This window comes from Callionymus lyra, chromosome 15 (assembly GCF_982586985.1).
Source record: "Callionymus lyra chromosome 15, fCalLyr1.hap1.1, whole genome shotgun sequence".
Lineage (NCBI taxonomy): Eukaryota > Metazoa > Chordata > Actinopteri > Syngnathiformes > Callionymidae > Callionymus > Callionymus lyra.
Window position 1 is genome coordinate 5000585 of NC_141832.1, and position 24463 is coordinate 5025047.

General features: G+C 46.1%; 3 protein-coding genes across 5 annotated transcripts; all 3 read left to right on the forward strand.

The window, feature by feature from the left end:
- Nucleotides 1-2474: 2474 nt before the first annotated feature.
- Nucleotides 2475-12397, forward strand: srrm2 (serine/arginine repetitive matrix 2). 2 transcript variants are annotated; one of them, XM_087808507.1, is made up of 14 exons: nucleotides 2475-2640; nucleotides 4013-4264; nucleotides 4414-4509; nucleotides 4580-4774; nucleotides 5041-5121; nucleotides 5210-5275; nucleotides 5343-5372; nucleotides 5477-5575; nucleotides 5972-6098; nucleotides 6172-7754; nucleotides 8457-9560; nucleotides 9716-9775; nucleotides 9843-9944; nucleotides 12148-12397. In XM_087808507.1, the coding sequence occupies exons 2-14, from the start codon at nucleotides 4017-4019 to the stop codon at nucleotides 12194-12196; spliced, it is 3840 nt and encodes a 1279-aa protein (XP_087664633.1). In that variant the 5' UTR covers nucleotides 2475-2640; nucleotides 4013-4016; the 3' UTR covers nucleotides 12197-12397. The 2 variants fall into 2 exon arrangements, with proteins under 2 accessions (XP_087664633.1, XP_087664634.1); XM_087808508.1 differs by having other exon boundaries at nucleotides 9719-9775.
- Nucleotides 12398-13179: 782 nt separating this feature from the next.
- LOC148064577 (ras-related protein Rab-35) lies at nucleotides 13180-17876 on the forward strand. Of its 2 annotated transcripts, none has more exons than XM_087808515.1 (7): nucleotides 13180-13384; nucleotides 14451-14780; nucleotides 14874-14924; nucleotides 14995-15118; nucleotides 17219-17343; nucleotides 17403-17527; nucleotides 17600-17876. In XM_087808515.1, exons 2-7 carry the CDS (start codon nucleotides 14726-14728, stop codon nucleotides 17744-17746), a joined length of 627 nt encoding a protein of 208 aa, XP_087664641.1. In that variant the 5' UTR covers nucleotides 13180-13384; nucleotides 14451-14725; the 3' UTR covers nucleotides 17747-17876. The 2 variants fall into 2 exon arrangements, with proteins under 2 accessions (XP_087664641.1, XP_087664642.1); XM_087808516.1 differs by having other exon boundaries at nucleotides 14688-14780.
- A 291-nt stretch (nucleotides 17877-18167) lies between these two features.
- Nucleotides 18168-24460, forward strand: anapc2 (anaphase promoting complex subunit 2). The gene is made up of 14 exons (XM_087808509.1): nucleotides 18168-18367; nucleotides 18582-18834; nucleotides 19361-19685; nucleotides 20383-20515; nucleotides 20598-20772; nucleotides 21513-21632; nucleotides 21692-21809; nucleotides 21869-22047; nucleotides 22107-22248; nucleotides 22473-22548; nucleotides 22658-22861; nucleotides 22917-23049; nucleotides 23104-23381; nucleotides 24221-24460. The coding sequence occupies exons 1-14, from the start codon at nucleotides 18299-18301 to the stop codon at nucleotides 24428-24430; spliced, it is 2415 nt and encodes an 804-aa protein (XP_087664635.1). The 5' UTR covers nucleotides 18168-18298; the 3' UTR covers nucleotides 24431-24460.
- The last annotated feature ends 3 nt before the right edge of the window (nucleotides 24461-24463 follow it).

Below are 24463 nucleotides of genomic sequence, written 5' to 3' on the forward strand. Positions count from 1 at the left end.
CCAGGTGAGCCAGTCTGGAGGAGGAAGTTATGTTCATTTGTTAGACACACAACTGTGTCTGAGACAAAGATACACACAACAACAGTATGTATTTGTGTAGTGTGTGTGTGTGTGTGTGGTGTGTGAGTGTGTGTGTGTTGTGTGTGTAGTGTGTGTGTGTTTGTATGTGTGTGTTGTTTTTGTGTTATGTGCATGTAGTATGTGTTGTGTTTGTAGTGTATGTATGTATGCATGTTGTTTTTGTGTTGAGTGTGTGTGTGGTGTGTGTGTTCGTATGTATGTGTGTTGAGTGTGTGTGAGATGTGTGGTTATGTGTGTAGTGTATATATGTGTGTGTTTGTTATTTTTGTGTTGAGTGTGTGTGAGATGTGTGTGTAGTGTATGTATGTGTGTTTGTTATTTTTATGTTGAGTGTGTGTGAGATGTGTGTGTAGTGTATGTATGTGTGTTTGTTATTTTTGTGTTGAGTGTGTTTGAGATGTGTGTGTAGTGTATGTATGTGTGTATGTTGTTGTTGTGTTGAGTGTGTGTGGGGTGTGTGTGTAGTGTATGTATGTGTGTTTGTTATTTTTGTGTTGAGTGTGTGTGGGATGTGTGTGTAGTGTATGTATGTGTGTGTGTTGTTGTTGTGTTGAGTGTGTGAGAGATGTGTGTGTAGTGTATGTATGTGTGTGTGTTGTTGTGTTGAGTGTGTGAGAGATGTGTGTGTAGTGTATGTGTGTGTGTAGTTTTTGTGTTGAGTGTGTGAGATGTGTTTGTAGTGTATGTATGTGTGTGTGTTGTTGTGTTGAGTGTGTGAGAGATCTGTGTGTAGTGTATGTATGTGTGTGTTGTTGTGTTGAGTGTGTGAGAGATGTGTGTGTAGTGTATGTATGTGTATGTTGTTGTGTTGAGTGTGTGAGATGTGTTTGTAGTGTATGTATGTGTGTGTGTTGTTGTGTTGAGTGTGTGAGAGATCTGTGTGTAGTGTATGTATGTGTGTGTTGTTGTGTTGAGTGTGTGAGAGATGTGTGTGTAGTGTATGTGTGTGTGTAGTTTTTGTGTTGAGTGTGTGAGAGATGTGTGTGTAGTGTATGTGTGTGTGTAGTTTTTGTGTTGAGTGTGTGAGAGATGTGTGTGTAGTGTATGTATGTGTGTGTTGTTGTGTTGAGTGTGTGAGAGATGTGTGTGTAGTGTATGTGTGTGTGTGTTGTTGTGTTGAGTGTGTGAGAGATGTGTGTGTAGTGTATGTATGTGTGTGTTGTTGTGTTGAGTGTGTGAGAGATGTGTGTAGTGTATGTGTGTGTGTTGTTGTTGTGTTGAGTGTGTGAGAGATCTGTGTGTAGTGTATGTATGTGTGTGTTGTTGTGTTGAGTGTGTGTTGTGTTCTTGATAAAGCGTTAAGCCAGGAATGTTGGCACCACAGAATGATTGACAGGTGAACCAGAGAATGTGGATCTTCAGCTTCCTTCACTGAACCAGGAAACCTTCTTGATATTCTTTATCTTTCTTATCCTCCTTCCTGTAATAGATCTGATGTCAGATGAATAGCTGTCACTTCCTGTCACCGATCACAGTGTTTCCCGACAACTGTTGAGGAAGAAGTCGACCGTATCATTATGACCAGCAGAGAGGGTCGAAGGTCATTCATCAATTCATCACATTCATAAAAACCTTCTGACAACACGTTTGTTCTTTCAAAATAAAAGTCACTCTGCCCTTCTGACTATTACAAAGACACTGTTTCTTTAAGCGGCATTTCTCAAACCACTGCAGGAGCCGAGGCCTGGAGTTCTTACGGTTTGATTTATTTGACTTTATTTTTTAAATGGTGGATGAACTTGAACGGGTCTGCCTCAGCAGACATGATCGGGATTATTATGGGATGTTGGTATTAGAACGTGCTGTGCGTGGATTCCTAGAAGCCTCCGCGACTGTTGACACCCACATGCTTCGTAATCCAGCACTGAGAGATTCTTAGAGCCAGTCTGACCACCTCGACCTGTCCATCGCACCAGACTCGAACTCTTCCAACGCTTTTATTATTTATTTACTTTTATTATTATATTTATTACGTGTTCGACTCTGATTTAAACTCATTTATTTGAGTTTATCTTGCATGGTTTGAGTACTTCCGTCGTCGCGCGCGTTGTAAAAACAGGATAATTGGACGGAAGGAACAACTCCAGGCTTTAATGGATGTTAATAATTATCTTTTAAAGCTTTCTAAACATGTTTTTATCTTCGTTTGAACATTAAACTTATCTTTAGTCGCAGCCACAACCAGGCTCTGTCGCCCCCTCTCGGTACATTTGGGTGTTACACTTCTTAACATCGATAATATTTAATTGAATTTAAAAATATATATACATTTGCTAATCCTACTTGTCATCGTGTGTTGTCGTGAAATAAATATACATTTCCGGTTATAATTGTTAAAAAATGTTCCGTGTTGTTACGTATTGTCCCGTGACGTCACTCCATCGTCATCTTGTTCCCTCCTGTGTTTTAAGATTAACTGACCGCTGACCGGCGAATACCGAACCGACTTATTTGTGATAAAAAAAGTATCGACATTGGGTTGGAGACGAGCTTTTTTTTTTTATTTGTCGCCGAAGACTCGAGGCGAAGAAGGTCTGTCCGCCCGCGGAGGAAACTCTGGTGAGTATCAAGTCCGTTAGCATGCTAGCTTGTTAGCTTCACAGGCTGCGGCACTGACGCTATTCAAGTGTCGTTCCTGAGCCTCAGCTCGACATTACACGGTAAAGGTAATGTTGTCGTCGTTAGACTAGTATTTACCGACACAAAGTTCGACTCGTAAATAGCATGTCTCGCGGTGTTAACGTTCGCTAGCTAGACTAGCTAGACTAGCTCGGATGAACAACAGCAGGCCCTCTGTGGCGCACGTGTGAACCGCCACAAATCCTCTTTAAATTGATCGATAATGTGTTTTTTTTTCAATGGTCAAAACTGGACAATGAAGATGGTTTTGTATCCATTCGACGCGACCAAAGCCAACAAGTGACGTCTTGACCCACTATCGACATGACGACGTCCTGGTTTCTCCCCAATACACAGTATTTGATCCTGTATATTTACGGTATTTACGCGTGTTTGTGACCAGGATTCAACTTTAAAACCTAAAGACACACTTGCACAGACGAGTATCAAAACCGTCCGGTGGTCAATAAAAGAAAATTCAGTAAAATACTCTTCCATGGTTCCTGAGATTCCTCTAACGAGAGGAACGTCACAGAAACCCTCACGTGAAACACTAGTAACTTTCTAAATATGTTACATTGATTTTTATTTTCTCATATAGTTCGATATAAACTAGTCTCACAGTAACAAATATAGCAACAGAACAAGTTATATTTTTCCTACAAATGCTGAGCACATTGTTCTTCTATTGTTATTATGTTATTTATTTTATATAACGTGTCTTGTTAAGAGTGGCATTTTATATATTTCTTCACAGTTTTAGCGCAGTTTTCTTATGTTATGTTATTATTGATTGTGTATAACAGTCCACTATAATAACAAATCAAGTTGGATAAAATGAAATATATGAACATAATATAAAAAAACTGTGCTCAACAACCGTAGAAAAGTCCACAAAAAACAAGTCAAATAAATATATTATAAGAAAAACTGTGCTTGGCAAGTGTAGACAAATATAACCATCCTTTCTAACGTTTTATAAATTAAATGTATTACAATAGTACTCCATAAGTGTTGAAAAGTACAATAGTCCAATCCACATTTTTGGGAGGTATTCAGGAGACAAACCTCAGGGATGAGCGGGTCGACATCTCTGCAGAAGTTTCTAAAACGCCTCCTCAACCCTATACAGGAAGAAATTATAGATAATTAAGAAGATTTAGAACACGACCATCTCATGATGTCCAATCGATAAACAGGCCGATAATTGAACGGACGTCTTCCAGGATGAAAAATTGTAAACCAAGAGTCGCTCAGTCCCACGTCGACTTGACGATCCTGTTGTTGATGGTCGAATCTTCTCCACCTGCAGAAACATGTACAATGGCATCGGCCTCACCACACCTCGTGGCAGCGGCACCAACGGTTACGTCCAGCGGAACCTGTCCAGCGTACGGGTCAAGCGGCCGCGGGACGAGCGCGGCGGCGAGCGTGACGAGAAGGACCGCGAGCGGCTGGAGAGTCAGCTGAACCGGCAGCCGAACGCCGAGATCCTGGAGCACCAGCGGAAGAGGCAGCTGGAGGTCAAGTGTGCCGAGCTGCAGGACATGATGGAGGAGCAGGGGTGAGGACCATGTATAGTAACCATGGCGATTGTTTTGACAACCGTCTCTCGGTGAACTCGGAGCTGCAGTAATGTACTGAGAATTGCTGCCATATTGACAGTTGTTTGACGAGCAAACCAGAGTTAATTGGGGTTTTTATCTCTGACAGATACTCAGCCGAGGAGATCGAGGAGAAGGTCAACAGCTTCCGCATGATGCTTCAAGAGCAGCAGGAGCCCTCGGCCAAAGGCTCAGAAAGACCCACGTGAGTATCTGGACCGTCGCGCACTCGCGGTACTTTGCAGTTTGTTGGAAGTTTTTCATGTTTCCAACAGAGCTACAGAGACCCACGCGCTGGCTGCGGCCAACCAGCAGAAGAACGATCGTCTTCGAGCCGCTTTTGGGATCTCGAGCGACTACGTGGACGGATCGTCGTTCCATGCCGACCGCAAGGAGAAGGAGAAGGAGAAGCGCGAGCAGGAGCGACTGGAGAGGGAACGAGAGCAGCAGCAGCAGCAGCAGAAATACACGTGAGTTTTTTGGACTGTAGGTAGTTGGGTTTGTCTCGTGATTGTTTGACGGTGCTGATCCTCACCTGCTCAGTAGTACTCAGTAGTTACACAGTGAAAGTCTGTCTCTTGGTACAGAAATTGTGTATTCTGATCCGACTTTATTGAAATGCATGTCTACATTAAGATTTTAGTGTTCATATGAAGCCAAAACTTGATAAACAACAGGCCTTCTTGGCTCTTCTCTCGCTGTAAATGTGTATTTCTCAAGCGATGCTCTGTCCCAGGTTGGTGGAAGATTCTGAAGATTCTGATTCTCCGCCCAAGAAGCGCAGTCGGAAGAAGAAGAAGAACAAGAACCGGGAAAGGTGAGTGCGGACGTGAGGCGTTTGATCTACGTTTGAATTGTACCGAAATGGCGAACACATGATCACCCCATGTTGCTTCTCTCTGCAGTTCCGAAAGTCCGTCTCCGTCTCCACGCAGAGAGAAAAAGAAGTCCAAGAAGAAGAAGAAGAAACGGTATTGTTAACACGTGGGCTCGACGTTTCCATAGCAAGTGTCGTCAACTGTCAATTTTCTGTTTCAGTGAGGCGGCGGCGGCGGACGTTGGCGAAGGGTGAGTCTTCCGATCATGCGTCGACCAATGAACGGTCTTGTCGGTGCTCGTCACTGGAGCTGACCTTGAGTCGACGCTGACGTCTGAATGGTTTCTGTCCTCAGCCAAAGTTCATCGGAGGAGAAACGCAAACGATCAAAGAAAAAGGCAAAGAGTACCAAAACATCTCGTCGCCGCGGCAACTCCACCAGCTCGGATCACAGGTATAACCATCTCATGTCTTCACGTCGCCTAAAGTAGGACGTGTGTGTACAGTTGTCCCTCGTTTGCAAACCACGTTCTCAAAACCATCCAATCCACAAAGTGGCGACCATTTAAGTTTCCACTTGTTAAATTTACCGACACTTGTTTGGAACTTGCAATTTCAACATTACGCAACAACGACCTGACCCTGGCACCTCCCACTAAGTTATGTGGTTGTGTTGAAGTTAATCTGCCGTTTAAATCGCATCATCACATGTTTGTAACACATGTCATTGTGGTGCTTTTATGGTAGAGTTGTGTTTGAATGTGGCAACACTTGACGGTACTTGTGTCTGTGGTCCCTTGTATTTCGAGGTGTTTTGCTCAACCCCAACTTTGTGTCTCTGTGCAATTAGCGACTCCTTGGTGCTGCTGGAGCACATCCCGGCTCCCAATAAGAACCACTCGACAAAAGAGGCCAGATCCCCTGAGCGTGGCCGGCGGAAGAACGACGAGAACTCCCGGCATCCTGCAGATGAAGGGGTGAGTCTGAACCTGACCAATGAACAATTGAAAGGTCTGTGACACTCACAGACCTTTGTTTTTTTCGGAGCAGAAGAGAGCTGACCAGACGAGAGTGGGCAAGACCAGGAAGAGACACGACTCCTCTTCACCTTCGCCAGAACCAACCAAGAGAAACGGGGATGAGGAGAAAGAGAGGAGGCATCCCAAGAGCCAGGATATCAAGAAGGAGAACAGAAGGCGCTCAGACAGCAAAGAAAAACAGAGGGGGCACAGGTCCAGGAGCAGAGAGGTAGAGATGTCCAGGAGATCCAGGAGCAGAGAGGTGGAGAAGTCCAGGAGGTCCAAGAGCAGGGACGTAGAGAAGTCTAGGAGATCCAGGAGCAGAGAGGTGGAGAAGTCCAGGAGGTCCAAGAGCAGGGACGTAGAGAAGTCTAGGAGATCCAGGAGCAGAGAGGTGGAGAAGGCGAGTAGGCCTAAGGGCAGGGAGGTGGAGAAGCCGAGAAGGTCCAGGAGCAAAGAAAGAAAGGAGAAGAACGGGACCAAACAGAAAGAGCTCCAGCAGCATCAACACGACTCTTCATCTCCATCTCCGCCCAAAACTACAAGCAGACAAAAGGCAGTGGAGGAAAAGACCAGAGCTAGACCCGAAGACAGGCGCAACTCCTCCTCTCCATCACCACCTCCTGACATGACCAGAGGGAGGAGAGGGAGAAGCGGCGACCTTTATCCACACGAGCAAGACAAGAAGAAGGAGGCCGGGAAAAGAATGGCTCCTCAGATGTCTCCGAAAGCGGACAAACGCTCCTCCAGGAGGTCCTCCTCACCTGAGGCTCGGTCTTCCGCCGTGGAGGAGGAGAAGAAGAAGAAGTCAGACCGAGAGTCGGTCAAACAGAAGGTGAACGTGAGGGAGAGGAGTCCTGCAGACAACAGACTGAAGGGAGAGGGTGTCCGTCTGGCAGAAGGTCCAAAGGTGGTCCAGGACCAGAGGGAGAGGAAAAAGGAAGCGGAGGAGAAAAAGAAGCAGAAGAAAAAACACGCCAGCAGCAGCAGCAGCAGCAGCAGCAGTAGTAGTAGTGGTAGCAGCAGCAGCAGCAGCGGTAGTGACAGTGATTCCTCCTCTTCCTCTTCATCTTCGTCCAAGTCTTCAGATCAAGACCAGACTGAGAAAGGGAACAAGACGAAGAGTTCAGTCATCGGAGCGGCTGTTCAGAGGTATATAGCCAACGGACGCAACCAAAGTCCATCTGCAGACCGCGCTAAGGGACCCCCGCAAAGTTCCTTGTCTCCTGCTAAACTCCCTCATCAGTACAGTCGGGAGAGAAGCCCCAGTGCCCCCCCACCCGCCGACCGACGAGGAGACCCCTCCCAGCACGAGCGCTCGGCCGACAACCGGAGGAACCTCCAGAGGGTTCAGGAGGCTCGACCGAGCTCGAGTCCTCCCCGAAACACGGGCCGAAGCACTCCGCCGCGGCAGTACAGGGACCCCCCTCCCCGTCCAAGCAGAGGATCCCCTCGCCCCTGGTCCGAGAGAGACCGGGGTAACGAGTGGCAACGGGCGCGCCCGGCCAGGCGGAGTAGATCTCCAAGCCCCGGCAGGCAGTACAAAGCCAGACCCAGAAGTCCAAGGAGACGCAGCAGGTCCCGGAGCCCCCGCAGGAGGAGCCCGCCAGGCAGGTCAGTGGAAAGTTGCACGATTTCTTTTCAAAGGAATATATGGAGGGATAAACTTTATTGATCCCTCTGAAGGTGTCCTTCGGGAAATGTTTTTCCAGCACACAGCAACACAGACGATAGATTCATAAAACAAGAACAAATTGCAATAAAAAGAAAGTGTAAGATGACACAATTTAAAGATTAAGAAAAAGAAAAAAAATGACAAAGATGCAAAGATTCACATGGAATATCATCTTTTCATGTCAGAATTAAACTATTTAATAGCACGAGGAATGAATGAGTCCCTGAGTCTATTAGTGTTACATCATGGGAGGAGCATTCGTGCTCCATCTGCTTCTCTGCTCACTGATGACAGTGTTCAGAGGATGATGGTCCATGATGGACCGTAGTTTGTCCAGTGATCTTCTCTCTGCAACTGTCACCAGTGAGTCCAGCTTCAACCACAGAGTTCCTGATCAACCTGTTGACTCTTGGACACGTTCTCACCCCAACACACCACAGCATCAAACACTGGCCACCACAGACTGGTAGAACATGCAGAGGAGCTTCCTGCAGATGTTTAATGATCAGAGCCTCCTCAGAAAGTACAGTCTACTCTGAACTTTCATATATACATGGTCTGTGTTACAGGACCAGTTTACTGTCCAGACACACACCTAGGTACTTATAGTTGTGAACCATCTCCACCTATTTCCTCCTCAGGTTTGGTCGCTCTCCATCTCCTCAGAGGAGAAACCTTCACTCCCGGTCTCCGGTTCCCCAGAGAAGGAGAACCAGCCGGTCTCCTGTTCCTCAAAGGAGGAGGTCCAGCCGGTCACCGGTTGCCCAGAGAAGGAGAACCAGCCGGTCTCCTGTTCCTCAAAGAAGGAGAACCAGCCGGTCACCGGTTCCTCAGAGGAAGACCAGCCGGTCACCGGTTCCTCAGAGAAGGAGAACAAGCCGGTCACCGGTTCCTCAGAGGAAGACCAGCCGGTCACCGGTTCCTCAGAGGAGGACCAGCCGGTCACCGGTTCCTCAGAGGAGGACCAGCCGGTCACCGGTTCCTCAGAGGAGGACCAGCCGGTCACCGGTTCCTCAGAGGAGGACCAGCCGGTCACCGGTTCCTCAGAGGAAAACCAGCCGGTCACCGGTTCCTCAGAGGAGGACCAGCCGGTCACCGGTTCCTCAGAGGAGGACCAGCCGGTCACCGGTTCCTCAGAGGAGGACCAGCCGGTCACCGGTTCCTCAGAGGAGGACCAGCCGGTCACCGGTTCCTCAAAGGAAGACCAGCCGGTCACCAGTTCCGCAAAGGAAGACCAGCCGTTCACCAGGTCCTCAGAGGAGGACCAGCCGGTCCCTGTCAAGGGAAAGAAGGGAAGACCTTAAGAAGAACCAGCAGAGGGAGCAGATGAAGGCACAGCCGCATCGCTCGTCGTCATCCTCCTCGTCTTCGTCCTCCAGCTCCATGTCCTCATCCTCGTCGTCGCCTCAGCGAGTAAAGAAGAGCATGACTTCCCTCTCTGAGCCGGAGAAGACTGGTCTCCAGCAGGCTCCTGCCAAGGACTCTTCACTCGCACAGAGATCCCAGCAGGACCTCAAACACGTGGTCGTCGTCATGTCCAGAAAATCACCGGCTCAGTCGGAGGACAGACACCCGTCACCGCCGCGCAGCGGCAGCATCAACGGAAAAGAATCTAACGACGACAAGAAGAAGCAGAAGAGCAGCAGCTCCAGCTCATCTTCCTCATCTTCCTCGTCGTCATCCTCCTCCTCCTCCTCCTCCTCGTCTTCAGAGAGCTCAGACTCTGAGGCTGAGCAGGAGAAACGGTGAGTAGTTTCCACTTCTGTCCTCGTATTATTATATTTATAGTCGGTCCTTGAGTAGAAGTACTGTCATCAGATGGGGACTCTGAGTAGAGCAGAGATCAGTGCTCTCTACAAACATGACCTAAGAACTGGTCCTCATGTGTGGTCTTTTCCAGCAGCGCCGCCAAAACTCAGGAATCTTCCTCAGAAAGCGACAACCAGAAGAAAAGAGCCAGGTAACGCACACTCTGGCGCCACCTGGTGGATTGTTGACATAACTTTAACGCTTGTGTTTGTCAACAGTCCTGCCCGACCCGCCAGGATTCCTGCAGACTCACTTCGAGATTCTCGTTCTCCCAGCTACTCTCCTCCGTCATCCATGAGGACGTCGAGGTCCAACCCCAGGTGAGTCTCTCACACACACTCAAGTGGCGCCTGTTAAATCGAACTTGAAAATTCATAAAAAACGGTGCCCTTGGACAAATGAAGACCTCCTGAGTCTGAAGAGACTTTGTCGAAAGCCTGAGCGTCTCTGGAAGTCCACTAAACTTGAGGTGCACAGACTTCACCTCAGGGATCTGATGACTTCTTACAATGAGATAGTAGAAACTGCTAGATCTGATTAAAGCAGAAAACTGGTAGCAGCAAATAGGAAAAACCCCAAAGTGTTGTTTGACACGATTAATTCTCTCGGGTCTCCTGCTCCTCAAATCACGCCCGTCTTCTGTGAAGCTGACAGCAATGCATTGTTGAGATTTTTCATTGACAAAATTAAATTGATCAGAGAGAAAATCTCTCCCCCTTTGTTTGGAACCCCTACTGTCTCTGAGCCCCTCTCCTCCTCTTGGTCCTCCTTCACTGCTGTATCTTTGGGTGATATTTCGGCACTAGTGAACAAGATGAAACCCTCCTCTGGCTCAGATGACGACCTTCCTTGTAGGCTTTTTATCAAAGTATTTGATGTAATTGGCCCCTGGGTTACCAATATATATATATGTGTATATATATACTCTCCTTTCCAAAGGGGTTTTTCCCAATGCACTTAAACATACCATTGTGGAGCCTCTGCTCAAAAAACCAGGCTTAGACCCAACTGACCTCAGTAGTTTCAGGCCTATTTCTAAGCTCCTTTCTTGTCCAAGATGTTGGAGAAGGTTGTGTCTGAGCAGCTGTTCCTGGATCAGAGCGACATCCATGAGAAGTTTCAGTCTGGCTTCCGTAAACATCACTCTATGGAGACAGCTTTATTGAAAGTGTCCAGTGACATCATGATGTCGGCTGACTCGGGTAAATTCACTGTTCTGGTTCTTTTGGATCTGTCCTCAGCCTTTGACACAGTTGATCACCAGATCCTGCTGAGAAGACTGAGGGATGAAGTGGGACTGTCTGGTTCTGTGTTAGAATGGTTCTTATATTACCTCTCTGGGCGCAGTTTTAGTGTATCTGCCAATCAAATGAGGTCTGAATCGGCAGATCTGTTGTGTGGAGTCCCTCAAGGTTCTGTTCTGGGTCCTTTATTGTTTTTGCTGTACTTGATTCCCCTTGGTAAAATCATTCAGAGATTTCCAGATGTTTCTTATCACATTTTTGCTGATGACATCCAGCTCTACTGCTCTTTTGACCCAACTGAGCCCCAAAGGCTGAACAGCTTAGTCAATTGTTTGCTAGAAATCAAACAATGGCTGAGTGAAAACACTTTACAGCTTAATGTGGACAAAACTGAAACTCTGGTGATTGCTCCTGATGATAAGATTCCAGGGTTGAGTCAGTACTTGGGTGACTTAGGTCAGTCTGTCAAACTGAGCCTGAGATACCTGGGTGTTGTATTTGATAAAGGTATGTCTCTAGTTCAACACTGCAGAAAACTGACCAGAAACTGTTTCCTTCAACTGAGAAAACTCTCTAAACTTAGAAAAATGTTGTCGGAACATGATCTGGAGCTTGTAATCCATGCGTTTGTTTCTTCTCGTCTGGACTATTGTAACAGTTTGTTTTCATGTCTTAACAAGAAGGATGTGTCTCGTCTGCAGTTGATTCAGAACTCTGCAGCGAGAATTCTGAGCCGCTCTAGTAGAAGAACTCACATTTCTCCGATCCTTAAAACTCTTCACTGGCTTCAAGTTTCTTTCAGGATCATTTTAAAATTATGGTTCTTACTTTCAGATCTATTCATGGTCAGACCTTCCATCAGTGATCTGATCCAGACTTGCACCCCAGCTCGGGCTCTGAGGTCTGTGGATCAGAATCTACTGATGGTTCCTGAACACGCTTCCGGACCAGAGGAGAGAAATCTTTCCAGGCTGTTGCTCCTAAGCTTTGGAACGATCTTCTCTCTCTTTGCTCTTGATGGATCTACTGACTCCTTCAAGAAACATCTTAAGACGTTTTTATTTGTTCAGGCTTTTCCTTGATTTTCTGGAACTCCTGTTGTGTTCTCAGTTTTATCTTGATCTTTAAAGTATATACTTTATTGAATATTGTTTTGATTGTTTAAGCGCTTTGTGACCCTGGTCTGGAAAAGCGCTATACAAATAAAAATGACTTCCTTACTAACTTACACTCACACACCCTCTGACTCGTCCTCTGACATCATCTTCTCCACCTGCAGGGGCGACAGGAAGTCCTCCCCGACCGGACGGCCCCGCGGCAAAAAGTGAACGCGCTCCGTCGGCAGGAGCGGGAAACGTCGGACGCGCCGGCCCAGGCCACGCCCCTCACAGCGGCCATGTTGGCCTGAGGATCAATGTTTAGTTTGTGCGAATGATCGAGAGAACGAGGAAGCGTAAATGTGAACTTCCTTCAATTCCTTGTTAACGTGTTCTTCAAGATGGATTAATAAAAGTCAATTGTACATTTTATTTCCACCGAGTTTCTTTTACCCCCATCACTGTGGGTCCAACATCTGGGCTGGACGAGCATCTAGAACCGAGTCTGGACCCGAGTCACGGACTTCTTCCTCCACACGCATGGCACGAATCTCCAAGACCTTGTTGCTGAAAGAAAACTATTTTATAAACATGTACAACTTTTCAACAAGTTATTAAAATATGAAGTATTTGTTGTAAATATTGGTCCAAATAGATCTTTCATAGTAAGGTAGAACTTTATTGATCCCTCAGCAGGTCTCCTTCGGGGAAATTGTTTTTTTCCAATGGCCACAGCAAATACAGCAATTTTTCATAAAAAAATAAATCAAAATAAGAACAAGAATAAAGAGAACAAGATGATACAATGTTTGTAAACAAAATGTAAAGATGAAGAACATAATAATTATATTATATATATATAATCATGAAAGACTAAACTTTGAATGTCCAGGGATCTGTCGTTAACATGTTTTTTTCTCACATAGCTTGTTAATGAAGTAGTTCTAGTATTTGTTAAACTAGTTTAAAAAAAAAAAATACACTTTTAAAGCATAGTCAGTACTTGTTTAGTACTTCACAAAACAAGGATTATTATCTAAACAAGAAACTTCTAGCGGAGCTAATTGCTAACCGTTAGCATCGTATACATAAACATGTTTTATATTCGCCTCTAATAATCTTTTTATTTGTTTCTATTAAATAACATTCCTCTAAAAAACGTCAATAAAAGTATTTTCGATCGTCTTAAGGGCGGGGCTTCCAAGTCAACACTGCGGCTGCGTCTCCTTCCCACAACAGTGGCCCCGTTTCCCGACACCCTTGAACGCACCATGAGTTAGGTGGGTGCAGGTGTGGTCCGTGAACGAGATTCTTCCTGAACTTCCAGCGACCCCTCAGTCGACCCTCTTCTTCATCTCCCCTCCACACCCACTCCTCTCCGACCATGACCGGCCGCACCCGCGCAGCCTCGTGACCGCGGTAAGTGTCTCCGGCGTCGGGTCAAAGTTTCGGGCTCGAGAGCGAAAGTTCCCGGTGCTCGCGGTGAGTCAGCGTCAGGCCCCGCGCGCCGCTCAGAACTCCGTAGAAGATTCCCACCGCATCTACGTTCTCGCGGTTATCGGCGGAACCACTGCGGTTCTACGACCCAAAAGTTGGCCGAGTCAGAGTCGAGTGTCTCGGGAGCAATTCGGCGTCAAACATGTCGCGACAGAACCCGGTGTCGCTGCGCTGTCAGTCATCTTGTGTTCACGGGCGATAAAAGTTTCAAGATGTGCCGAAATCACTTCCGGTGTTAATGGGACCTAATCGATAACTTATCGAGAATGGATTCTATTCCGAATAATCGATCTCGCCTCCGTGTGTTGAACCGCGACTCTCGGTTCGGCTGAGATTTTTAACACCATCTTGATTCGAGCGTTTACAGGAAGTCAGAGATGGTTTCTTGAGTGACAGCTCGGCGGGTCAATAGATTTATGACAAATGTTTGACTTGAACTGATTTTTTTTGTCAAGTCTTTGTTGGGATTCAACGCCTGTTCACTGCAATTCTTAAAAAAAAAAAACATATTTGATTAATAAAAAAATGCGGACTCATACATTGGTGATGACGTCATACGTCGATTTCCAAACAGCGTTAGTGTTAAATAAAGTCTATAAACTTTATCAACTACTTCAGGGATCGTTAAATCATTTCAAGCATTTTTATGAATTTTATTTTGATAACTTATCTCTTGCTCAGAAACAGTTGCTTTTAATTATGTTTTTTTCATATTTTAATATTTAAAAGATTAGAAAGTAAGTTACTGTCGTGGTTTTTGGTCCGTGGGGAAAGTTTTTTGCGTAATTGAAACAAATATTTCCCTAAATTTTAAAGATCCATGTTGGACTCTTTTAATTTAGTGATTGATTTATTAAAACACTTTATATTTTTGTTGAAATAACTCGATGATTGACTTGTGTTTGACAGAAGTAAAAATAAACTAGTAAAAATAAAGGGGATAAACCTCATGATACATGTGTTCCTGACCTCGGCGTCTCACCTGCAGCTGGTGTTCCACGTGACCAGGCTGGGAAGTGGATTTTTTTTCGGGCAGAAGTGAAAGAAGAAAAGAAGCTTGGAACAGGAAGTGCTTTATTTTTAAAACGGTCACATGACCCGCTGCCACCATGGTGGCGTGAGGACTTCCGTATGCGCTGCTGGATCTCCTCAAGACTGACATGGACTCGAGGAACCGACGCGGACTCATGATGATGTGACCCCCCCCCCCCCCAACCCCCCACAGGCCGGCACACTTTGATCTGGATCACGAGTCAGCGAGTCATGGCGGCGAAGGACTACAACCACCTGTTCAAACTGCTCATCATCGGAGACTCGAGTCAGTTTACTTTGAATCTACGACTCGACCAGTGTGACTCGTGTGTGATGATGATGATGATGATGATGATGATGATGATCTCCTCTTCCTCAGATGTGGGTAAGAGCAGTCTCCTGCTCCGCTTCGCCGACAACTCTTTCTCGGGTGAGTCCGCTGGAACCGACTGGTCCGACTCGTCCGTCCGCTCATGTCTGTCGTCCTCTTCTTTAAAAAGGAAGCTACATCACCACCATCGGCGTCGACTTCAAGATCCGAACCGTGGACATCGACGGCGAGCGAGTCAAGCTTCAGATCTGGGACACGGCGGGCCAGGAGCGCTTCAGAACCATCACCTCCACGTAAACCACCCGCGACCAGATCGACTCTCACTTGTTGCTTTAGACTCTTTCAGCTGGTTTTCTATGATTTTTAAAAGTTCAAACTTCACTCATTTTCTACTTTCATGTCAACTAATGTTGATTCTTTTCAGAGTAATCTGTTCTTTTTTAGAGTTTGTTCATTTTAATGTAGCGACTGGAGCTCAGTTGTCTTTGTCCAAAAAGACGGTAAAAAAAACATCCAAATACCTCTATACTGCTCGTCTGTAACATCCCTCTTGTATTCGTGTATTATTAAAGAAAGTAAACAAATTTTAATCAATAAGATTGACGTTACAGACGAGTAGTCTGAAGGTATTTGGATGTTTTTAAGTGTCTTTTTGGACAAAGATGAAGACAACTGAGCTCCAGTCGCTACATTAAAATGAACAAACATTTTTGTCTATAACTCTAAGAGAACCGATTACTCTTCTTACTACTAATCAACATTAGTCGACATGAGAGTAAAAAATGAGTAAATTTTACTATGGTTGTTGATTGTCAGGAAACTGTTGATACATATCATGATACAGGGACAACGATACAATATATTGTGATAGTATAGTATTGTGGAGTACTTGACTCTGGTGTTGTGATAGTGTAGTAACGAGTATAAATGTGTAGTATTGTGGAGTACTTGACTCTGGTGTTGTGATAGTGTAGTAACGAGTATAAATGTGTAGTATTGTGGAGTACTTGACTCTGGTGTTGTGATAGTGTAGTAACGAGTATAAATGTGTAGTATTGTGGAGTACTTGACTCTGGTGTTGTGATAGTGTAGTAACAAGTATAAATGTGTAGTATTGTGGAGTACTTGACTCTGGTGTTGTGATAGTGTAGTAACGAGTATAAATGTGTAGTATTGTGGAGTACTTGACTCTGGTGTTGTGATAGTGTAGTAACGAGTATAAATGTGTAGTATTGTGGAGTACTTGACTCTGGTGTTGTGATAGTGTAGTAATGAGTATAAATGTGTAGTATTGTGGAGTACTTGACTCTGGTGTTGTGATAGTGTAGTAACGAGTATAAATGTGTAGTATTGTGGAGTACTTGACTCTGGTGTTGTGATAGTGTAGTAACAAGTATATATGTGTAGTATTGTCAAGTACTTGACTCTGGTGTTGTGATAGTGTAGTAACAAGTATATGTGTAGTATTGTCAAGTACTTGACTCTGGTGTTGTGATAGTGTAGTAACAAGGATATATGTGTAGTATTGTGCAGTACTTGACTCTGGTGTTGTGATAGTGTAGTAACAAGGATATATGTGTAGTATTGTCAAGTACTTGACTCTGGTGTTGTGATGGTGTAGTAACAAGTATAAATGTGTAGTATTGTCCAGTACTTGACTCTGGTGTTGTGATAGTGTAGTAACAAGTATATATGTGTAGTATTGTCCAGTACTTGACTCTGGTGTTGTGATAGTGTAGTAACAAGTATATATGTGTAGTATTGTCCAGTACTTGACTCTGGTGTTGTGATAGTGTAGTAACAAGTATATATGTGTAGTATTGTCCAGTACTTGACTCTGGTGTTGTAGTATTTAGAGACCACATGACTCTTGACGAAGTCGTAACTACTTTCATTTGTTTTCAAACCAAAATATGTCCGAACATCAGCTTTAACAGCCACTGTATCCTCTCGTCCTCAGTCATCATTCTTCCTTTAGCTGCTGAGGACGTAATGACTGCTTCCATCTAGTGGCAGGAAGTTTGATTGCAACACAAAAATGAACAAAAGCCATGAATATTTGCATGTAAATTGAAATTATTTTCCATTATTATTTTACACACTAATATGAACCTTAAACCTTACACATTTCTAAAAAAAATATATGTCTAAACATCCACTATAAAAGCTGCTGGAGTCACTGTATCCTCTCGTCCTGAGCCATCACTGGGATCATGTGGAATTTAGTTCTTCCTTTAGCTGTGAAGGACTTAATGACTGCTGCCATGTAGTGGCAAAAAGGAACAATGGCCGTGAATATTTACTTGTGAATTGTAAATATAAATCAAATTATGACAAGAATCCTCGCAGTATATTTTCTCACCCCTGCCTTGAACCTCTCTGTCCCCCGACAGTTACTACAGAAACACTCACGGCGTCATCATCGTGTACGACGTCACGAACCCGGAGTCGTTCGTCAACGTGAAGCGCTGGCTGAACGAGATCTCCCAGAACTGCGACAGCGTCTGCAAGATTCTGGGTGAGACCCCAAAACACGGAGGCCGAGGATGTTCCCGCCTGACCGCGAGTGTGTTTCAGTGGGCAACAAGAACGACGACCCGGCCAGGAAGCGCGTGGACAGTCAGGACGCGCAGCACTTCGGCGAGTCGGTCGGCGTGCGAGTCTTCGAAACCAGTGCCAAAGAGAACATCAACGTGGAAGAGGTGACGACCCCGTTGCCGCGGCGATGTCCGTCCGTCTCTTGACTCGTGGTCTGCTGCTGCTGCTTTTTCCAGATGTTCATGTCGTTCACCCACATGGTCCTGCGGGCCAAGAAGCAGAGCCAGAACCGGGCCGAGCGGGAGCGCGAGCACGACAACACCGTCAACATCAACGCTCACCGGGACCGGGACCGCAGGAAGAGGGGCAAGAAGTGCTGCTGAGCACCCCGGGGGTCGCGACCTCGTCTCCATCCAACTGGACTCATTCATGTGTTTATTTTTTTATTTGTGTTCTTTTTAACAAAAGTATTGATTCACTGTCTCTGATAATCAATAAACCGACGTCCTACTGTTTCATTGTCTGCTTGATTTTCTGGCAACAAAGTAGTTTGAGCTGCGAATATTTCACTATTATCTAAAATAATTTATTTTACAGCTTTTTATGATATTATATATATATAAATATAACATTTTACAGTTTCCTTTACTTCTTATAAAATGTCCTTTATATTTTTTAAAGAGCGCTCCTACATAAAATGTATTATTTCATTTTTGATTTTGCGTTTCCTGGCGTCATTCCGTCCAGCGGCGGCGCTAGTGAGCTGACGACGCTGCAGAAACCAACGAGGAAGAAAAAGGAAAATGGCGCTAAAGTAAAAGACTTGACAGCTTGTCTTCCGCAGGATGAGCTTCATCGTTACGATAACAAACAACAACCAAACGCGGGGAAGAATTTCAGTTCGATATCTGGAGCAGTTGTTGTGACGTCAGAGGATGATGGAGTCCGGGGACGGTTCTGGGCTCGGGTTGGCGGAGTCCTGGGACACAGTCACGGCGGCTCTGGTGAGTGTCAGCTCCAAACACTGTAGAGTTCGACCCAACAACTGTCGAACCGAACACAAGTGCTGGTTCAGTTCGAGCCTGGAGAAATCTCCTGGTCAGGTTTCATGGCTTTGTGGTCATTTTATGGTCAATAAAGTGTGTGTGTGTGTGGTTCTGTGTGTGTCACTCACACCACTGGGTCCAGAACCAAAAAGTTCTCCTCTCTCTCCTCCAGGTGTCCCCAGGCTGCCCGGTGCTGCTGGAGCACAGGCTCTCGGACTCGCTGGCGGTCCTGTGCGACCAGGGTCTGGGCAGATCCGTCGCCAGTTGGCTCCTGGAGTCCCTGCAGGTCCGTCTGTCGTCGTCGGTGGTTCCCGAGTTCTGGTCCGGACTGGAGCAGCGCGAGAACGAGCAGGAGGAGCCGGACAGAGCCCGGGTTCTTCTCAACGCCTTCAGGACTCTCCACGACCGCCTGGACCCGTACCTCGGTGAGCGAGGACCTCCAGTGATCCGGGTGTCACTGACTTTTATCTATCGATGCAACTCTCTTTCTCTGCAGTGGTCAGTACCTGACAGAGGTGGTTATAGTTATTTATTGTCAAGAATCTGACGATACATAATGGTGTACAGTGATGGTGTAGTAGTCCTCTCGTCCTCAGTCATCGCCCGAATTGTTTACCCAGAAATAAACAAATGCTGCGAATATTTGTATGAGAACTTTATTGAAATGTGAACAACAACGAAAAAAAATCAATGATAAAAATAAAATATTGTTGTCAACATTTGTATGTGTAAATTAACTTTAAAAATAAACCATATTAGAACTAAAATGAAATAAAAATCCCTCAAAATGTGAATAAATAATCTAAATATAAAACGGTATCGTGACCATAAAGGTCGATATTTAAGTGTATTGATGTTTTCTAACACCCCTGGTCATAATGTTATGGCTCGAGGGGGGTTGCACGTCGATGACATTCGGCAGGAAGTGACATCATCTCGTCTGTCTTCCAGTGGTTCTGGACAAACTGGGGTCGTGGCCGGACCAGAGCCACGCGGGCTTCCGTGACCCCGGTCTGCGGGGCCTCAAGGACCAGGCCTTCACCATCATCCGGGGGCTGCTGCTCTTCTCCCCGGCGCCGGTGCTGCAGGAGCGGGTCCAGGAGTTCTACAGCCGGACCTTCTCCGTCTACATGGACCGGGAGGCGGCGGCGGCGGAGGATCCTCCCGAGGTGCTCAACGCTTCGGGGGGTCAGCTGTGCCCCGGGTGCAGGGTCGCGACCCCGCACTGCTGGTGCCAGGAGTCCATGGGCATGCTGCAGGATCTGAGCAACATCCTGTGAGTACTTCCTGGTCTGTGTGATGTCATCAGGTCATGTGACTGGTGGAAGTTTGTCAGCGTTGTTTGAACTTTTCAAATGTTGAAACTTTGATTTTTTTTTAATTGAATTTTCTTATACATTTTTAAATAATTTAATTCAATAATTGCTATTTTTGATTTCTTTAAATAAACCTGTTTGGAAATAAGATTTTCTTTAAAACACAGAGTTCGATATTTTAATCCTAATTATTTAAAAAATAAATGTTTTTGATTCAATACCTTTTTAAATTCAATATAAAACATTCACGGTCATGTGACCACGTAGAATCACTAGATCAAGTAGATCGTTCCTCTGTTGGTAATGTCTGGTGTAACTATTTATACCTACATTTTATATTTGAAATACTCTTATTATTATAGTAAAGAAACATTGAATTTACAACAATTAATATTTCAGTTATTGGAATAAGAATATCAATCTCATATTTTTCATTAGTTTTCTTTTAAATTCAATATTTAAAAACAAATGATTTGACAATAAATATTATTCAATTTACAAATAATATATATATATATATATATATATAAATATAAATAAATAATAAACAATATTTCAGTAAAAACAAATTCAAACTTTCAATATAAACTGATTTAATTACATTATTAAAAAAAGAAATCAAATCAAATCTCAATATGTTGATGCTGGTTCTGGTAGCTGGAGGCTGCAGCTGCTGGAGTGGGTCAGCACCGACGCCATCACCTCCATCCTGCACCGGCTCATCGAGCAGAGGATGGAGCGACACTGTCGCGGCGAGTACGAGCGCTCCTTCCTGCTCGACTTCCGGAAGGTGAGGCTCCGCCCCCCCCACACCCCCCGGCTCTCTGCCGCCCCCCTCCTGGTCCTGACATGTCTTCTGTGTGGCGGCCCAGTGGCTGGAGCTGGTTCTGGGCTGGCTCGGTAAAGTGTTCGCCTGCAAGGACGAGGCCCGGGCGGGGCCCGAGCCCGGCAGCTCCGTCCTGAAGCAGTGGAGGTGTCACCTGCACCAGTTCTTCTGCAGGATCTACGTCAACATGCGCATCGAGGAGCTTTTCTCCATCATCAGAGGTGAGACCCGTCGCCATGACGACCAGACTCCCAAACGAATGTTTCACTTCCCTTTGGATTAAACACTTTTAATAAAAGGTCTTTTTAAAGAATTTAATTACTTTACATTTAATAATTGAAATAATTTGTATGTTGAAATACTGCATTTTTATTGATGAATTAAAACCAAAAACTTCATCAAAAAAGCTAAATTTTTAAAGCTTTTTCTTTTCCAATACTGAAAAGTTAAATCGTTTTTTTTATGGAATAATTTAACAATTTTTTTAAATCATAGTCTTTTAAATTCAATATATAAATGCTGGTATAATAGAGTCACCAGACAAAACCAACAGAGCACAGAGTCATGTGATCGTCTGTGCGTCGTATGATTGGCTGAAAGATGAGTCAAGTTTTTCTTGTTTTTTTTACTCAATTTAATATATTTTAATTCCAATCATATCATATATTTTTTCTAAATTCAGTCTTTTAAATACAATATAAACATGTTGGTGTAATAGAGAGTATTGTCTGGTGACTATTATTATATATTATAACATTTTATATTGAATTTAAAAGACTACACGTTCAAAAATATTAGAATTTAAAAGAAAATATTACATTTTTTAACATGTACACACACACACACACACACACACACCCCCACACACACACACACACACCCATGAACACACACATGTAACCAAGATTCAACCTTTAAACTCAGAGTATTTGATGATTGAAAGAACAAACCTGTCGCTCAGACTTCCCAGAGTCCAAGGCTGCCATCGAGGACCTGAAGTTCTGCCTGGAGAGAACCAACCAGCGCCAGCAGCTGCTCAACTCGCTCAAGTCCGCCTTCGAGAGCCGCCTGCTGCACCCAGGTCAGTCCCGGGACCCCCTCGCCCCGGACCCCGCACTCACGGCCCGGCTGCCCCCGCAGGCGTCCACACCTCCGACATCCTGACCGTCTACATCTCCGCCATCAAGGCTCTGCGGGAGCTGGACCCGTCCATGGTGGTCCTGCAGGTGGCCTGCCAGCCCATCAGGAGGTACCTGAGGTGAGTCCTCGGACCCTCTCGTGTCCCGACCCCGTGTTTGACCCGGTGCCTGGTGCCAGGACGCGCGAGGACACGGTGAGGCAGATCGTGGCGGGACTCACGGGGGACGCCGAGGGCTGCACGGACCTGGCGTCGGAGCTGTCCAGGGGAGACCCCGTCACCCTGGAGATGCAGGACAGCGACGACGAGGGCGCCGACTCGGAGGACTGGACCCCCGACCCCACCGACGCCGTGCCAGGTCAGTCCGCCATTTCCTCTGGTCCTCCTCAGACCCGCTGACGTGAGAGTCCTCCTCAGACAAGTCCGGCTCCAAGCGCCGCTCCTCGGACATCATCAGCCTGTTGGTCAGTATCTACGGCAGCAAAGACATCTTTATAGACGAGTACAGAGCCGTGTTAGCAGATCGACTGCTGCACCAGGTCAACTACAACACTGCCAGGTACACACACACACACACACACACACACACACACTACAACACTGCCAGGTACACACACACACACACACACACACACACACACTACAACACTGCCAGGTACACACACACACACACACACCCCCCCACACACACACACACACACACACACACTACAACACTGCCAGGTACACACACACACACACACACCAACTACACACACACTTCATGTGTTCATTATGTTTCAGGGAGATTCGTAACGTGGAGCTGCTGAAGCTCAGGTTCGGAGAATCTCACATGCACTACTGTGAGGTGATGCTGAAGGTGAACGACAACGTCCGACACACACACACACACACACACACACACACACACACACACACACACACGACAACAGCGAGATGACAGTGTGTGTGTGTGTGTGTGTGTGCAGGACATGGCCGACTCGCGCAGGATCAACGGCAACATCAGCGAGGAGGAGGCGCGTCTGGCGGAGGACGAGCGCTCTCCTCTGCCGCTCTCCTCCATCATCCTGTCTTCAGAGTTCTGGCCGCCGCTCAAGGACGAGAAGCTGGAGCTGCCGCCGCTGGTGCGTCAGGCCATGGACGCCTACACTCACCGCTACGAGAAGCTGAAGGTGGGGCTTCACTGAGCAGCTCCTGTAGGACCTCTCTTGACGAGTGTGTGTTCAGGCCATGAGGACTCTGAGCTGGAAGCCTCATCTCGGTTCTGTGACTCTGGACCTGGAGCTGCAGGACAGGACCCTGACCGACCTCACCGTGTCTCCGTTCCACGCCGCCATCATCCTGCACTTCCAGGACAAGAGTGAGCTGCCGCTGGTCTCCTCCTCCTCAGATCTTCTCTAACCTCCTCCTCCAGGTTCCTGGACTCTGGACGAGCTCAGCTCCAAGCTCTGCGCCCCGAAGGAGCTGGTCCAGAGGAAACTGTCTCTGTGGCTGCAGCACGGGGTCCTGAGGGAGGAGCCCGGCGGGCCGGGGGAGGAGCCGGGAGCCTCTGGTTTCGGCAGCAGCTACTGTGTGGTGGAGACCATCTCGTCCTGCGAGAAGATGGAGAGAGAAGTGATGCTGATTGACAGCGACGAGGAGAGAGACTCCAACACCACAACTCAGTCTGAGCAGAGGGAGGAGAAGCTGCAGGTACACACACACACACACACACATATGTAGACATGTACACACACACCCATGAACACACACATGTACACACACACATGAACACACACACATATGTAGACATGTACACACACACACACACACACATATGTAGACATGTACACACACACACACACACACACACACACACACACACACACACACACGAACACACACATGAACACAAACACACCCATGAACACACACACATGAACACACACACATGAACACACACACATGAACACACACACACATGAACACACACATGAACACACACATGAACACACACATGAACACACACACATGAACACACACACACACCCATGAACACACACACATGAACACACACACATGAACACACACATGAACACACACATGAACACACACACATGAACACACACATGAACACACACACACATGAACACACACATGAACACACACATGAACACACACACACATGAACACACACACACATGAACACACTCATGAACACACACACATGAACACACACATGAACACACACACATGAACACACACACATGAACACACACATGAACACACACATGAACACACACACATGAACACACACATGAAAACACACACATGAACACACACACATGAACACACACACATGAACACACACATGAACACACACACAAGAACACACACATGAACACACACACACATGAACACACTCATGAACACACACACATGAACACACACACATGAACACACGTGAACACACACATGAACACACATGAACACACACACATGAACACACACATGAACACACAGTGAGCCTCCATGTGTGTGTGTCCTCTCAGCTCTTCTGGGCCTACATTCAAGCCATGTTAACCAACCTGGACAGCATGACTCTGGACCGGATCCACTCCATGCTCCGGATCTTCGTAGCCACCGGACCCGTCGTCACGGAGATGGACATCAACGAGCTGGAGGCCTTCCTGCAGAAGAAGGTCCGGGAGCACCAGCTGCTGGTCTCCACCGGAGTCTACAGGCTCCCCAAGACCAACTGACCTCCGACCCCCGACCCTGTACATATGTTGTTA

What these genes read in the sequence shown, in the direction of transcription:
- srrm2 (XM_087808507.1), top strand. Translation starts at nt 4,017, where the DNA reads ATGTACAATGGCATCGGCCTCACCACACCTCGTGGCAGCGGCACCAAC. An exon ending in GACATGATGGAGGAGCAGGG is followed by an intron (nt 4,265 to 4,413) that starts GTGAGGACCATG and finishes TATCTCTGACAG; the next exon opens with ATACTCAGCCGAGGAGATCG. An exon ending in AAGAACAAGAACCGGGAAAG is followed by an intron (nt 5,122 to 5,209) that starts GTGAGTGCGGAC and finishes TTCTCTCTGCAG; the next exon opens with TTCCGAAAGTCCGTCTCCGT.
- LOC148064577 (XM_087808515.1), top strand. Translation starts at nt 14,726, where the DNA reads ATGGCGGCGAAGGACTACAACCACCTGTTCAAACTGCTCATCATCGGA. An exon ending in TTCAGAACCATCACCTCCAC is followed by an intron (nt 15,119 to 17,218) that starts GTAAACCACCCG and finishes GTCCCCCGACAG; the next exon opens with TTACTACAGAAACACTCACG. An exon ending in AGAACATCAACGTGGAAGAG is followed by an intron (nt 17,528 to 17,599) that starts GTGACGACCCCG and finishes TGCTTTTTCCAG; the next exon opens with ATGTTCATGTCGTTCACCCA.
- anapc2 (XM_087808509.1), top strand. Translation starts at nt 18,299, where the DNA reads ATGATGGAGTCCGGGGACGGTTCTGGGCTCGGGTTGGCGGAGTCCTGG. An exon ending in GCTTTTCTCCATCATCAGAG is followed by an intron (nt 20,773 to 21,512) that starts GTGAGACCCGTC and finishes CCTGTCGCTCAG; the next exon opens with ACTTCCCAGAGTCCAAGGCT. An exon ending in CCTGCACTTCCAGGACAAGA is followed by an intron (nt 23,050 to 23,103) that starts GTGAGCTGCCGC and finishes CTCCTCCTCCAG; the next exon opens with GTTCCTGGACTCTGGACGAG.